Source organism: Labeo rohita, chromosome 18 (genome assembly GCF_022985175.1).
Source record: "Labeo rohita strain BAU-BD-2019 chromosome 18, IGBB_LRoh.1.0, whole genome shotgun sequence".
In the NCBI taxonomy this organism is placed as follows: domain Eukaryota; kingdom Metazoa; phylum Chordata; class Actinopteri; order Cypriniformes; family Cyprinidae; genus Labeo; species Labeo rohita.
In genome coordinates, this window is record NC_066886.1 from 28,325,869 (window position 1) to 28,341,440 (window position 15,572).

General features: G+C 35.6%; 1 protein-coding gene across 3 annotated transcripts in view; it reads left to right on the forward strand.

Moving 5' to 3' along the window:
* The window catches only part of sphkap (SPHK1 interactor, AKAP domain containing), a 166,083-nt gene that overhangs the window by 125,528 nt on the left and 24,983 nt on the right, over positions 1-15,572 (forward strand). For all 3 annotated transcript variants that reach the window (XM_051134669.1, XM_051134671.1, XM_051134670.1), the window contains one exon: positions 15,196-15,255. In XM_051134669.1, coding sequence (XP_050990626.1) covers positions 15,196-15,255 — 60 coding nt within the window. The remainder of the gene's footprint in view (positions 1-15,195; positions 15,256-15,572) is intronic.

A 15,572-nucleotide genomic window follows, 5' to 3' on the forward strand; every position in this document is an offset into this window, starting at 1 on the left:
TTTCTGACTTAAATCATTAAAATTAATTAAATTGTTCAGGATGTTTAAAAAGAATGTTCATACTTGAATAGGGAACCTGTAAAGCCAGTGTTGTAGTATAATGATGACAGCTTTGCTGTTTATCATAGCCGCAGCCCGCTGTACCACACATCCACACAGCTGCTTTCACTGCCATTATCAGTAATCAGCAATATATCCTCCGCAGCCCATCAGACATGCTGTAATCACTCCATTTTGTTGGTGAAAATGCAGAGGCATGAACTTTGTGGGTTTCATAAGAATTGCAGTTACATGCATTAAAAATATTTCCTCTAGCGGTGTCATTTTAAAAACAGATTTCATGATACCCATTTCTGGCCTGGTTTTGGAAAGGCTGAATTAAAAGAGAGGTTTCGTATAAACTTCAGTTTTGAACATTTAATTCATCAAAGAATTCTGAAAAAAAATCAAATTTTCACAAACAAATATTAAGCAGACACTGTTTTCAGCTTTGATAATAATTAGAAATGTTTCTTGAGCAGCAAATCAGCATATTAGCATGAATTTATAGATAGATAGATGAATCGCTAATGTAATAATGTTTCATAATATTAATGTTTTAGTGTACTTTGATCAAATAAATGGAGCCTTGGTGAGCATAAGAGACTTCTTTCAAAAACAAGAAAACCCAAACTTTTCAACAAAAGTGTAGTGCAAAATAATGAAAAATAGCTGACAGAACACTGATAGTGATTTCATGCAATTTTAATCGTTCATGACCTTTCCTCGATAATTGAACAGTTAAATGTGTTAACATGACCTTACACATTGTCAGTTCATTAAACATAAGCTCATAAATGCACTCAGTATCTCTTTAAACCTTTCTTGATATTTTCCAGCTCTTCTCCCTTGTCTTCATCCTCTGACAGTTTTCTTTTTGGTGAAAAATCACAAGACATTAAAATTTGTGTAATCCAGTGTTGTTCCTCTCATCTTTATACTCTGTTCCAGTGGCAAATACAGCAATTAACTTGTGCATTGATCTCTGCTGGACATGCTCAGAGGAGGAGTCATGCGCCCACAAAAAGTGTGTGCGGGAAATTCATTTGGCATTCATTATAATTTAGATTATTAGTTGTCATTTAGCAGACAGCCTCTTGTAAAGGAAAAGAACCCTAATTACGCCAAAATGCTAATTGCATAGCCAGTCCCTCCAGAGGAGCCTGGTGTTTGGTGTGTTTCTCAAGAGAAGAGAGTTAAATGAGTTAAGAAGCCTCCAGTTTATGGGTCACTTATACCTGGGATTTACTGTACATCCATTTCATTAGTAGATTAGAAAATAATCCACTAGGATAAAACCCTCTCAGAAATGTTCTTGTCTGATTAAATTGAGTTTGATTATGATGTGTACTTTGTAATTGATGATGTGGGTTTGGCTGAGAGGCAGGGGTCAGCGGCAGGCTGGGGTTAGTTAGGAGGTCGTGTCAGGTTACCGTGGAAACGGAATGACATAATTGATAGCTTCAGTCTGTAATTAAATCAAGTGTTTTTGTGAGTATGCAATTGTAGACAATAACTAAGGTAGATAATGTGTTTCTCTGTTTTTGTAAGTTCTGTCTCTTTTAGAAGACTCCTCTTATCACCGCTTTCACTTGTTTCATCTCTTTTCCCTTCATCTCATATCCTCTCAGGTCCTGTTTACACCTGGTATTAACATGCATTTTCGTCAACACAAGTGGACAACGCTAAGTACAGGTGTAAAGGGGTGTAAAATTTTTGAGCTTTTCCACTTTCAACCACATCCAGAGGTGGTCGAAAACACATTCGATCTGATTGCTGTTGTAGTGTAGACGTGCATGTGGTCAAATGCATTTGAACAGCTGCTAAAGACCACCTACTCTGTGCTTACTGATCCAATACGTATTCAGTGCGAGACGTACAAGAATGCATGCTTATCAGATGGGATTTAAACTTTGACGGCCCGTCATGAAACCAAACTAAAGCGGCGGTTCTCTGCATTTTCTCTTTTGTCTAATTTTGTGGACGTGTGAAATTTGTCTGAGCTTATGTCTTCCATTGCTCCGAAATATCTGAAAAAGCCCATACATACACATGAACAAAAATTTAATGCAGCATATTTGCTAATAACACTAGCGGCAGTAAGTACAAGTGTGCAATAACTTTAGCCCTCCCACTCCTGTTTAAATTCGGCCATTTAGCCTTCTCTTGACGTAATCAGCACCAGAGGGAGTAATGTGGTCAGAAGTGGACAAAAGTGGACAGAAGAGACGGATTAAAACACCAGGTGTAAATGGCTGTGTCTCCATTGTCCACTTGTGATCGGATCGACCAAAACGCATCTTAATACCAAGTGTGAACAGGGCCTCACTCCATCTCTTCTCATCTTGTTTTCTCTAATCTTGTTTCTCTCCTCAAGTCTCTTGTTGTTTCCATTGCTCTAACTTTGTGTTTTCATTGTCTTTTCTTGCCTCTTCTCTTCTATCTCTCCTTATTTTGTCTCTTCCTCATCCTGTCTCTTGTTGTTTTTCTCACTTCTTATTTTTACAACTTCTTGTGTCTTATCGTCTCTTTTAATTGTCTCCTTCACTCTCCTCTTCTCAGGTGTCTTCTTGTCTTCTCTTTTTTCTCACCTCACCTTGTCTTTGCCAATCTCTTCTTATTTCTTCTCTTCTTGTCTTTTCTCGCCTCTTCTCATTCTCTTCTTGTCTCCTCTCCCTGTCTAGTGTCCTCTTCTTATGTCTTCTTGTCTCTCCTCTCTTCCTTTCTTGACTCAACTTCATTTTTCTCGTCTCTTTTTTCTAGTCTGTTTCTTGTCTCTTCTGTTCTCCTTTGTTTTCTCTGCACTTCTTATCTTTCTTCTCTTCCAGTCTCTTCATTTCTTCTTGTCTTGTATATTCCTGTCCCTCATTTCTTCTCTTTTCATCTTCTCATCTTGTCTCTTCTCATGTCTTCTTGTCTTCTCATCTCTTCTCATTGTCTTTTCTCACATATTCTTATCTCTTCTAGTCTCATCTCCTCACAACTCCTTACCTCTTCTCATCGTCTCCTTGACTCTCCTCTTTTCTGAAGTCTTTGTGTCTCTCTTCTCTTTTTGTCTCACCTTGCCTCGCCTTTTCCCTTTTCTTCTCCTCACCTTTCCTCTTCTTGCCTTGTCTCTTCTCTTCTTGTCTCATCGACTTGTCTTGTGTCCTATTCTTGTGTCTTGTCTCTCTTCTCTTCCCTTTTTGACTCACCTTGTTTTTTCTTATCTCTTTTTGTATAGTCTGTTTCTTGTCTCTACTCTTTTCACTGCACTTCTTGCCTTTCTCCTCTTCCAATCTCTTTGTCTCTTCTTGTCTCTTCTAGGCATGTTTTCCTGCCTCTTCTTTCGTCTCTTTTCATGTTCTTACCTCGTCTCCTTCCATGTCTTCTTGTCTCTTCTCATCTCACCTCATCTCATCTTTTCTCTTTTTGTTTCTGTTTGTCTTTTTTGTCTCTTCCCACCTCTTTTCGTCTCGTCTCTCATCCCATCTCATTTCATCTTGTGTCGTCTGGCCTCGTTGCAGCAGAAGGCTTGTACAGAGCCAAGGAGGTTATGTAATGTCCTGAGAGACAGACAGAGGGTTTGTGGAGGGCACTGTGTGTAGTGTGACATGACAGAGACATGATGTGTGTCTGTATTTTGTGTGTGTGTGTGTGTGTGTTGCACCAAAGATGTAGGCCACCCTAGAATCTGTCTGGTGAAATGTGATTACACACTTACATACTGAACACGCAGGACAAGCATAATCTTTTATTCAGTCTTTTGTATGCATTTGTGCCTCCAACAGGAATGATACTGTAGGTCAGTCCTATGCTAACTCACTGCTATCAAGCTAACCATGAACCCCATATTCACCTCTTTCCTATGACAGCACTTATTTGCAACCCTTATTAGACCTTTAAAGATGGGCTAAAATGACACCTATAGGTCAGTCAAAGATGATGCAGGAGACTGTGAAACAGACAAGGCAAAGTATTCTGAATATGGTATTCCGGGCAAAAAGTGATGTTTTTAAAATATATTTAAACTTATTATTTAAAACATAAAAGGTCTTTAAAATTGTGCTTTGGGCCATTATGCTTTAGCACAGTATCTGTCAAATGAACTAAAACAGAAAGCACAATATGACTTAATCCCTTTATCAAGTCTGTTTTGGCTGCGCATTTGAGTTTTCCGCGCCTTAGAACAGTTCTGTTCACAGTGAATGCATTAAACTGGTTTATTGCATGTGCCGTGAGTTTAGTGCGCATTTCGGAATGTAACAGCCACCAGTTAAGCTTTATTTTTGCGGCAGATGATTACAGCATTTCACTAGATTTGTAGTTTGCGTTTTTTTTCACTGAAGCTGGCGTTTTCCTTTAAAAAAACAGCTCTACTGCCAGTTCCGTTAAAATAAAAGCTTAAAAGTGTAGTATGAATTGCTGCCAGCTATTGGTTTAAATAGGTAACGTTACTGCAGTCCAAATTCAAAAGTATTTCTTTCAAGTATAGAAATTAGGAAAGAAGTATTGTAATTTGCCTACTGTAGTGTAAAGCAAAAAAAATATACCTATGAAATATTTATTTTAATTTATCTTACAGTGTAATTGTTTTACAATATTACTATTACTGTTATAGGTATAACAGTAATATAATACAGAAATTGTTGTTATTATTATTATATTGTAATTTGTTTGACCTCCTAAAAGACAAGTGTGAATGTAATTTAGAACTCTCAAAGTGCATTAGATAGAATAATATAACTTTAAAAGGTACAAAGTTTTAATTTTGCTCCAAGTCTTTATTTGTCTTTTTTTTTTTTTAATATTGCAAGAAATATCATATAGTGGACTTAACATCACAATATCGTGAAATTCTGATATTGTTACATCCCTATTAGTCACATGTGAAGGGTTTGGGACTAAGCTGCTATGAGTCCAAAATATTTGCTGCTACACCATCCTTCACCAGCCTTTTTGCAAATCCTGCATTACACTGTGACAGATTCATAAAGCAATCTGTGCTGAAATGCATTTAGATGTCAACTTGTTTGTTTATTTAATGTCAGAAAGTTTGCAATGATCTGTTTTTGCAGTTTCGTTTACTAAAATGCCTGAATATGATCCTCTCAATGCTTTTTAACCCTTTAAGACAAAGATGGGTGTTCAAGGGACATTTTGAGGTGGCTTCTCCTAGTGTAGTTTTTAGAGTTTCTTAAATTTGATTGGTGCAGATCATTGTATTGTACATAGTGCATTTACTTGTTGATAATATAACGTGCATGAAATATCCTCAGTTAGATACTAAAATGATTTTTTTATTGCATGTACACAAATCAGAATTCATTAGCACTTTTTTGTTTTGTTTAGTTTTGACTGAAATATGTATCTCCATATATAACAGCTTGTACACTACAAATATTCCTGCAAATGTTTTTACTAAACATACAATGCTTATTCTAATCTTAGTTATGCATTTTAAAATATACATAGTGGTTACTGCATCACCACATTTTACTTGTAAATGTAGTGATTACAGTGCAAAACCATTTTCCTTGTTAAATTGTAATATTTAATATTTGTAGGATTATTCTTTATATATAAATTCTCATTCAGACTCTCAGTAACAACCAAAAACCAACCTAGTTCAGCTGGTAAGCAGTTTTAGACAGTAACAGTGTGCAACTTTTGGAGAGAAAATACAACTGCAGAATAACTTCCTGTGCTCATTTTTTCTTCCCCTAAGCAACACACAAAAAAAAAAATTATGCAATGGAAAGATTCCTCTTTAAACAAAAGTTGAGGTGTGAGAAAAGAACAGCCAGCCTCCTACAGTGATCTCTGCGCCTGGATGTCAACAAAATGATGTGATTTCCAAGGATTTTAAGACGGGGCTTTAACTAGTTAATGGCTGCAGGCAGATCTTGCCTTCAGGATGTGACAGTCTTGCGTGGTCATAACCACAGGCACAGATGTGATTTTGTTTCCTCACTGGGCGTCTAGTGAACCAAGGCTTAAGGCCTCGGGCGACACTCACACACAAACACACGTTTGTCAAAACCATGAGAAGCTGAGCTCTGTGACGTAACGGTCTGTCAAGGTCTCTGATAACTTCAAATGACAGGACACATCACAGATTTGCCATGGGACGGGAACGTGCGTTCGTGTGTCTGCTTTTTCACTCCTTCCATGCCCCATTTAGAGGCTCAGTGGATGTGAAAGCGCAGATCGGTGTGTGTGAACCCACTCGGTCGGAAATGATAAAGAGCACGTCTGCTTTGTTCCAGTAGTGCAATATGGCAACATCTCAAAACAACATCTTTCCACTCCCATGATCCCCAGCTTTGTTCTTTTATCCGCTTCTCTCCATCCCTTTCCATTATTTTCATTTCTCTCTCTCTCTCTGTCTCAGTGGTGTAGCGAGCAGCGAGGTGGCGGCGCATCCCAGCGGAGGTAATTTTTAGCCACGGTGGCGAGTGCCTGCCGTCTCCCCTCTGATGATAATGGGTGAAATGAGTTTGTCCTTGGCAAGGACGACGCTCAGCCATCTCTGTCCTTCCATCCCTGTCTCGATATCTCATTCCCACAAATTCCTCCCCCACTCTTTCTCGGCCGCCCTCCTCTTTTCAAAGCTTGTATTTCTCTCTCTCCCATCTGTCTTGCCGTCTCCCACTCCAGTGAAGAGTGAAATGTTCTAAGTTGCGAGTTGACCTCTCTAACCCAGCAATTTTGAGGACTCGTGCAGCGTGTGGGTATGTGAGACAGTGACAGATCGTCTGAACTAGGGTTAGAGTCGTATCATCAAAATATCAGTGATAAAATTATATGCAGAGAAATGAATTAAAAGCAGTAGAACCAAGATACAATTAACAGAGCTGTAGGTATCTAATAGCAGTATGAAATATTCATAGCTTTTATAAATTGAAATAAGTTAACAAATTGCTTTTTTAAAATTGCTTTTGTGGTCACACTTTATTTTAAGGTCCTGTTCTCACCATTAACACCACTGGCTCAATAAACTCCTAATTTGCTGCTTATTAATAGTTAGTAAGGTAGTAAGTTCAGATATTGGGTAGGATGTAGTACATGGTCATGCAAAATAGGTGCTTTATAAATACTAATAAACAGCCAATATGTTAATAATAGGCATGCTAATAAGTAACTAGTTAACAGTGAGAATTGTTCCCTGTACTAAAGTGTTACTGCTTTTGTAATCTTCAAGTTTTATTATTAAATAAGAATACAGAATTATATACCAATGTCAAAAAGTTTGGGGTCTGTAAGTCTTATTCTCACCAAAGCTACATTTATTTGATTAAAAATTCAGTAAAAACAGTAATATTGTGATATACTAGGGATGTGACGAGATCCGATATATCTCGCGAGGTCTAAGTGGTCTCGCGAGAACGTGACAATATCCTTGCAATTTTGCAGTGTTTACATTAGAGTTGCATGATTAATTGTTAAAAGATTGCAATCTCTATTCAAACACCCACGCAATCTTATTCCTAAATGACAACGATTCAGCGGTGTCTATTACGACAGTTTCACATCGCGCTGCTCACACTCCACTGACGCTTACGATGTGAAAAGACATTAAACACATTTAGATTAGACACTCACTCCTTCTTTTTTTTTTTTTACAGTTTTGTTCCAGTATATGTTTTGTTTAAGCAATGAACATTTTGTAAGAAGCACAAGTAAATTACGTTTTTTTGTTTAGATTAATCTTTAGTGAAATAAGATACTATTTTTCCCTATATATTTCATAATTTGAAAAAAGTTTTTTAGCAAAAAATACTGGGATGTATAATGATCATCCTTATGTTAGAAACTTAGAAAATATTTTTTAGGCTTAAAAAATATATTTTTTAAGCTTAACATAAAACAGTATGCGTAAAGACAGATTTAATGTGTACGTGAATGTGTTTTGGTATACTTTATTTGTCAGTTTATTAATTATTAGGGATGTACAGGACTGGATTTTTGTCAGTATCTGATATTACAGTGTTTTTCAATTCATTTTGGACAATAGATGATGCCGATATTAGTATATTTCCTTAACACCAAGTCTCTTCTGTGAAGAAATGTAATTCAGTGTTATGTTTTTAATTTTTATTCATGTATTTTATTCATATTATGATTTTATTCATGCATAATTATCATTCTTATGTGGAAAAACAAAACTTTTTAGGCTTAACATAAAAAGGTATGTGTAAAGAGAAATTTAATGTACAGATGGATACATTTTGAGCAACAGTAAGAAAAAAACTGCATATTTTGTTAAGTGTACACACACTGTGATGACCTACACGCTTCTATGACCATGTATGCTTAATGAATAATAAATGAGACGTTGACATGCCACATGATGGCAGTGATCCAGACTAACATGTAAGAGTAGTGGCACCTGATTTAGAGGCAAAGATTGGAGCAACGGAAATTTTAAGAACAGAAATCAATAATAATAATGAAATTGCTGTTGTGTTTGCATATTTCATCCAGTAGACAAATTAATATGCATTGGTTTTGAGTTTAGCTGTTAATTAGCACATAATTTATATAGGGCTGAAAAATAAATTATTCTCACAGCAGGCAGACTGAGTTTGGGACTCCTTAACAGATATTGTTTTCCCTTCATCAGTATCTTAATTATTGAAGTTCAGTCACAGCTTGGAGTTTCTGAAGGCAAACAAAGCTAGTGATTTCATCAGTTCTTCAAACAGGAGGAAAATAGCTGTGAGGCTTTAAACTTCATGATTTTACTTTTTAAATTTTAAGTTTAAAGGAGAAATACATGTCATACATAATGTTCATGTCTTTCTTTCTTCAGTCGTAAAGAAACTATGTTTTTTTTTTAGGATTTCTCTCCATATAATGGACTGATATGGTGCCCCGAGTTGAACTTCCAAAACGCAGTTTAAATGCGGCTTCAAACAATCCCAAATGCGGTTGTATATGATCCCAGCTGAGGAAGAAGGGTCTTATCTAGCGAAACGAATGGTTATTTTCATTACAAAAATACAATTTAAATACTTTTTAATCTCAAACGCTCATCTTGTCTTGCTCTCCCTAAACTCTTTGTATTCTGGTTCAAGACAGTTAGGGTATGTCGAAAAACTCCAATCGTATCAACTTCAAAAATCATTTCAAAATGATCCTACATCGCTACGGAAGTACCAACCCAGTCTTTGCAAAGTGAACATGCAAAGAAGATCAAACACCCTTAACAAAAAAACAGCGATATAGGATGATTTTGAAATTGAGGGAGAACATGAGACGGAAGTTTTTTGACACCCTAACTGTCATGAACCGGAAAAAAACAGAGTTCAGGCAGGGCAAGGCAAGATGAGCGTTTGACATTAAAAAGTACATAAATTGTATTATTTTTATGAAAATAACCAATAGTTTTGCTAGATAAGACCCTTCTTCCTCAGCTGGGATTGTTTACAACCGCATTTGTGATCATTTGAAGCCGCATTTAAACTGCATTTTGGAAGTTCAAACTCGGGGCACCACAGAAGTCCACTATATGGAGGACCTCAAAAAACATAATTTCATTATGACTGAAGAAAGAAAGACATGAACATCTTATCTGTACATTTTTGTTCTTGAAGTGGACTTCTCCTTTAACTACAAATGCATGGAAAATTTTTGGTAAAAATGGTGTTTTGAAACACTTTCTAATCTGTGTTGGTGCCTGTTTTCTTCTGTCTTCCTCATAAATGCTGTCTGGATCTGTCGGGGGCTGTTAATGTATGTTAAAGTACCAAGTCATTTGGTGTTCCTGTTCAGGTTTGTAGCAGCTCTTTCAAAATGCAACCGTTTAGTCGCAGTCTGGTGCCCTGTGATTGGGATGTAGCATTACAGCAAATGACCAGGATGTGAGAAGCATTTCAAACTAGTTTGTGTGACTTTAAGGGGATATGATTGCACCAAGAAATCACTGCTGATTTACACAGAACAGAAACCTTCACCATTCTGAAAGTTCTGTGTATCTCCAATGCTTTGTGCTTATTTATAAAATAATTTGGACAATTTTATTATACTTGCAGCTGAAAATCAGCTATGTTTTTCACATATTCCAACACACAAATGCATTCCATGAAATGGCACCAATTTTCTCCCAAAGTCAGTCTAGAAAATGCACAGTAAAAAAGTCAGCAGATTTAATCTGGGCCTGGTAATAAATTTATTTATACTGGGATTTACACTGACAGCCAGAAATCATCTAATTTGGAGAATGGAGTGGGCTATTAGGTTCACAATAATCCTGTGGACACTTAGAAAAGATTACAATGTAATTGCATGACACTAATATTTTCTATGTCTAATTCAAACACATCAGAACTTAAATATATTTTGGAATTTGGAGCAGTATATTCTAAATTAAAGCTAAATTAAAATTCCCAGTGGGTTGTGAAAAAAACAACTGAAGACGTGCAGTATTAATTAAACCTGTCTTAATATCTTACACGCACATTTTTAAAAATTGTTTTTGTGCATTTTAATGAAAATGTGAAGATGCTGAAAGGCTCTTTGGATAAACATGCTTGAGAAAAGTAGTAGTACATTGCTTATGCACATTTTGCCACTCATCTGATGGGCATGAATGTGCAAAGTTTTATTACGTTGGTTGTTGTAAGTGGCAGTTTCAGGAACTAAGTGCCCAGTGAGTGGCATTAAAATAACATGAAAAAAAATGTAACGCTTACACTACTAAATCCCACTCTGTGTTAAAGCAGACTTGAAAGAAAACAGTTTCTGAAGCAACCATGCCATATTAGCTTTCTTCTTCAAGTTGCTTATGTCTTTTATCATCACTTGTGTTTATCATGACTCATACCTGAGCGCTCCACATCAATAATGTAATGCTGTACCAGGTGAGCTACTGAGCAAGTTTGCTACATTGAAATACCATATATGTGGAGCTGGTTATGTAATGCAAGGAACCACATGAAAATAAATCTTTATTAATTGACCATCTGCCCCTATAATCAAAATTTGTGTGAAAAATGAATAAGAGTTGTTGCAGTTTTACTGCCGCTAGTGTTCATTTTTGCTGAAATGTAGAGGCACATTTTTCCAATGAGCCTGGGTGAAAAAAATATTAGTTCAGTATGAAAATCAATGTATGAAAGTCATCAGTGGAAAGTTTCCATCATAATACACAAATGTGTGGTGTGTATTTGAGAGCAAGAGAGAGAGCATTCAGTATGTGGTGTTTTAGTACACTGAAGTAAATGAATGTTATAGTGTGGTGCAGGAATCCAGACAGACAGATGGGCATTCGGACAAGATGTGCAAGACTACAAGAATGAGCGAGCAGGAGCACTGTGTTCTGTATTGTGTTAGTGAGATGCAAATTTCCATTCTGCATAAACAGAGTCTAATTCAGGCTCAGCTGCTAACTCCCGCTATGTCTCACCTTCTCCCTTCATTTCTAATATATATATATATATATATATGAAGAGTTAATTTGAAAAAACAGATAACTCAAAAATTATATTTCTTTACTGCATTCCAAGTAACATCGTAATATCAAACTGCAGTTTTGATCAAATAATAATAATAACTCAAAAAACAGCTAACTGACACAATAAAACAATAAAAACATAACACAATAAAAAACATGATTTATGAAAATTAATAAAAATTGAGGATCAAAACCTTTCATCAAAGTTGTCCTACAACCAAAACAGTGAAATGCAACTCAGAATATGATGTAAACTTGCAATAATTAAATATGTTAAATAATACAAATATCCTTTATGTATTTAATCCCATTCTATTAACCAGTGATTTTGCTGCTGACCTTTGATGATCCAATTTAACCATACTAATTAGCATATAATATATATATATATATATATACACACACACACACACACACACCCACTGAACATTTTGTGTATATATATATATATATATATACACACACTTTTATTTTAGTATCTCTGAGATACTATTATAGTTTTATATATATATGCATTCTTGTAAAAGTTTTAGAAATTCAACTGTGCCTTTTTGCTATTTTTAATAGTTTTTTTTAAAAAAAAAAAAAGTTTTCAGTTTCAGTTTTCTTTCTTTTTTTTTCAGTTTTAGTTATTCTAGTACATCAGGACCGGCTAATTATAATTATAAAATGTAACCTAGGCAACAAGATAAAATAAATACATTTATTGTTTTTTAATATTTTATTTCAGTCAATGTTATTTTAGTGTTTTATTGTTTTAGTTTTAGTTAACTATAATAACCCTGGTTCAGAGACTCCAGGGTATTAGTTATTAGTTTGAACTGATAACATAAACAGGCATAAATATTTTGATTTTGCATTATATTTATTAAAATATGCTTGAATTTTTATTTATCTGGTTGTTTTTTTCATGCGTGTTAACAGCAAACAGCAGTCATTGTGTCACTCACTGCATCATACACGAGTTAATTTTTTTCTCTGCAGACGGTACCTAGCAATCACCTAGCAACTACTAGGAACACCCTAACAGCCAGCTAGCAAAGTCTTGGCAACCATTCAGAATGATAAACCAGCACCTTCATATTATGGCAGCATCTTCTATATGGCCAAGCACAATGCATATTTTCTTAAAAAAAGAAATCTAATTAGACCTACCATTTATTTTAAGAATGCACGTTATGTGTGTGTATGTTTTTTTATTTATTTATTAGTTTACTAGGCATGTGTCTTAGAAGAAGGCAGTGACAGTGCACCACAAAACATTAATGGTGCCATCTGACAGCTGAGACACTCCAAACCTCCAGTGCAAGATCGGTTCTTATGTGAATATGACAGTTCAGGACAATTATGGCAGGTTACACTCTCTCTCTCTCTCTCTCTCTCTCTCTCGCTCTCATTGTCTGTCTTTCAATAGCAGATGCTCTCCTCAGGCCAGAACTATTAACACACTTCATACACTTAATATATAAACCCTTATGGATGTACTTGATCATTTACTGTTGCATTAAGTACCAGCAGTTGGAATAAGAGAGATAAAGTGCTACATCTGTGATACCTGAGGGTGAAATCCATCCTCACTCAAAGAAACCTACAGATTCCAAAGATATTTGTCACTAATGTGATCTCGAGTGTCTTAAGTGAAGAGTGAAAGAAGAGCTCTCTTGCTTACACACACATCCACAAGGACACATTTGAAATAAACATGCCACTAGCAACATGATATGCTTTTAAGATAGCGATGAGTCATCAGAGAATCAGTAAGGTGCAGCCTTTATGTGAGTATGTGTATGTGTGAGAGTCAATATGTGCCCACATTAAAAATACAAAAAAACAAAAAAAACAATTAAAACTCTCAAACTCAAAATGATGTCAAGTGAACAGAGTGATGTGAGATGAACGCAGAAAGAAAAAAGAGTGAGAAAGCTTTGTTTAACAGTGATAGTGATAAAAAACGGCTTATAAGTGTTGTTGAAACTGTGTAAACATGAGGAAGAAAGAGATGAAGGTTTTATATGCAATGGCTTACAACTCAACCTTGTTTTGTCTGTGAAACACAAAAGGAGAAATCTTTTTTACACACCGCCAGTTCATAGTGACACAGCTGTCAAAGCCAACAAAAAAAACACACCATAAAATTACCATAAAAGTGGTCTGGGCAACTCGTGCACTGTATGCCATGTCTTCTGAAGCCCAACAGTAGCTTTGTAACAAGAAAAGACTAAAATTTAAAGAGATAACTGGGCTTTTAATCAAACTTGGCTGTCTATCCAGAATCAGTGTGACTAGAAGAAACAGAAGAATGACAGTGGCTGATCCATTTGCCAATGGTTGGTGCACCAAAATACAGATATTAGATCTGTAGTTTTAACAAAAGCCTTAATGCTGTGAAAAGTCCACCATTTGACATAAAATTATGCTTTCTGTTGTGTCATCCGGTGGATTTTCACTGAAAACTGTGCAGGTTACTATTACTATTACTATTATTTACTATTATTTATATTACCGACATTGTAACAATACAAAGCTGGTTGAAAATCTGTAAACTTTAAGTCCTTATTAGGGCTGCCAGTTTAACGCAATTAAAATATTTTAACGCAGTTAAAGGAGAAGTCCACTTCCAGAACAAACATTTACAGATAATGTACTCACCCCCTTGTCATCAAACATATTCATGTTTTTCTTTCTTTAGTCTTAAAGTAATCGTTGTTGTTTTTTTTGAGGAAAACATTTCAGCATTTTTCTCCATATAATGGACTGATATGGTGCCCTGAGTTTGAACTTGCAAAATGCAGTTTAAATGCGGCTTCAAATGATCCCAAATGCGGTTGTAAACAATCCCAGCCATGGAAGAATGTTCTTATCTAGTGAAACGATTGGTTATTTTCATAAAAATAAAACAATTTAAATACTTTTTAATCTCAAATGCTCATCTTGTCTTGCTCTGCCTGAAGTCTGTGTATTCTGGCTCAAGACAGTTAGGGTATGTCGAGAAACTCCAATCGTATTTTCTTCCTCAATTTCAAAAATCATTTCAAAATCATCCTACATCGCTGCAGAAGTTCCGACCCAGTCTTTGCAAAGTGAACATGCAAAGAAGATCAAACACCCTTAACAAAAAAGGTAAAACAGTGATGTAGGACGATTTTGAAGTTGAGGGAGAATTCTGTTATCATTTACTCATTCTCATGTCGTTTCAAACCTTTCTTTTGTGGAAGATGAAAGAATGTATTTTTGAAGACTGTTGGTAACAAAGCTGTTTTAGTTACCATGACTTACATCGTATGAACAAAAAATACTGAGATGTTTCTCAAATTATCTTCTTTTCCATAGCCGTGAAGTTACAACAATGAAGTTATCTTTTGGGAGTAATTTCTCAGCCAAATTTGATGTGCGATTAATAAGTGATTAATTAGATTAATTCATCAAAACATCATGTAATTAATTAGATTAAAAATTTTAATCAACTGACAGCCCTAGTCCTTATACACTACATTCTGTGCTAATACGGCACCTTTAGAAAGCGCTGCAGAGTATTTGACATGTATATGAAAATGATGAATATGCGGAATTCAGAATGACATTTGAAAACTGCGACAGATGAGATTTTCAGTGCTGCTGTTGTGGATCCTGTGGTACGCTGTGTGTGTGTGTGCTAAAACGCATGTACAGATATTTTACTTTTCAGAAATGTTCTCTAAGCTTATCCTCTCTCTTCTCAGATCTGCTTCGTGAACCTGGACAGACATACCCCTGATCGGCATGACGACAGCTACATTAAGGTGAAAAGATTCTCCTTCTTTTATTTGAAGATGTGCATGATGCTAGCAATGCAAAAATCACGGGTTTGATTCCCAGGGAATGCATATACTGCTATCTGCATTTTTTAACTATCACTAATAATAGGCTAGTGTTTTGTCATTCCCAGTTGGCTTTTTCATTAATATCCAAATAAATATCTACCCCCCTCCACCCTCTCATTTCTAATTCATTTAAAGTTAATAGCAAATATATGAATGTCTTTCATCATTTCCTAAGCATACGACATAAACAATGTTTCTTCTAATTAAAAGGGAAATTAGAAACAATACAAATGACC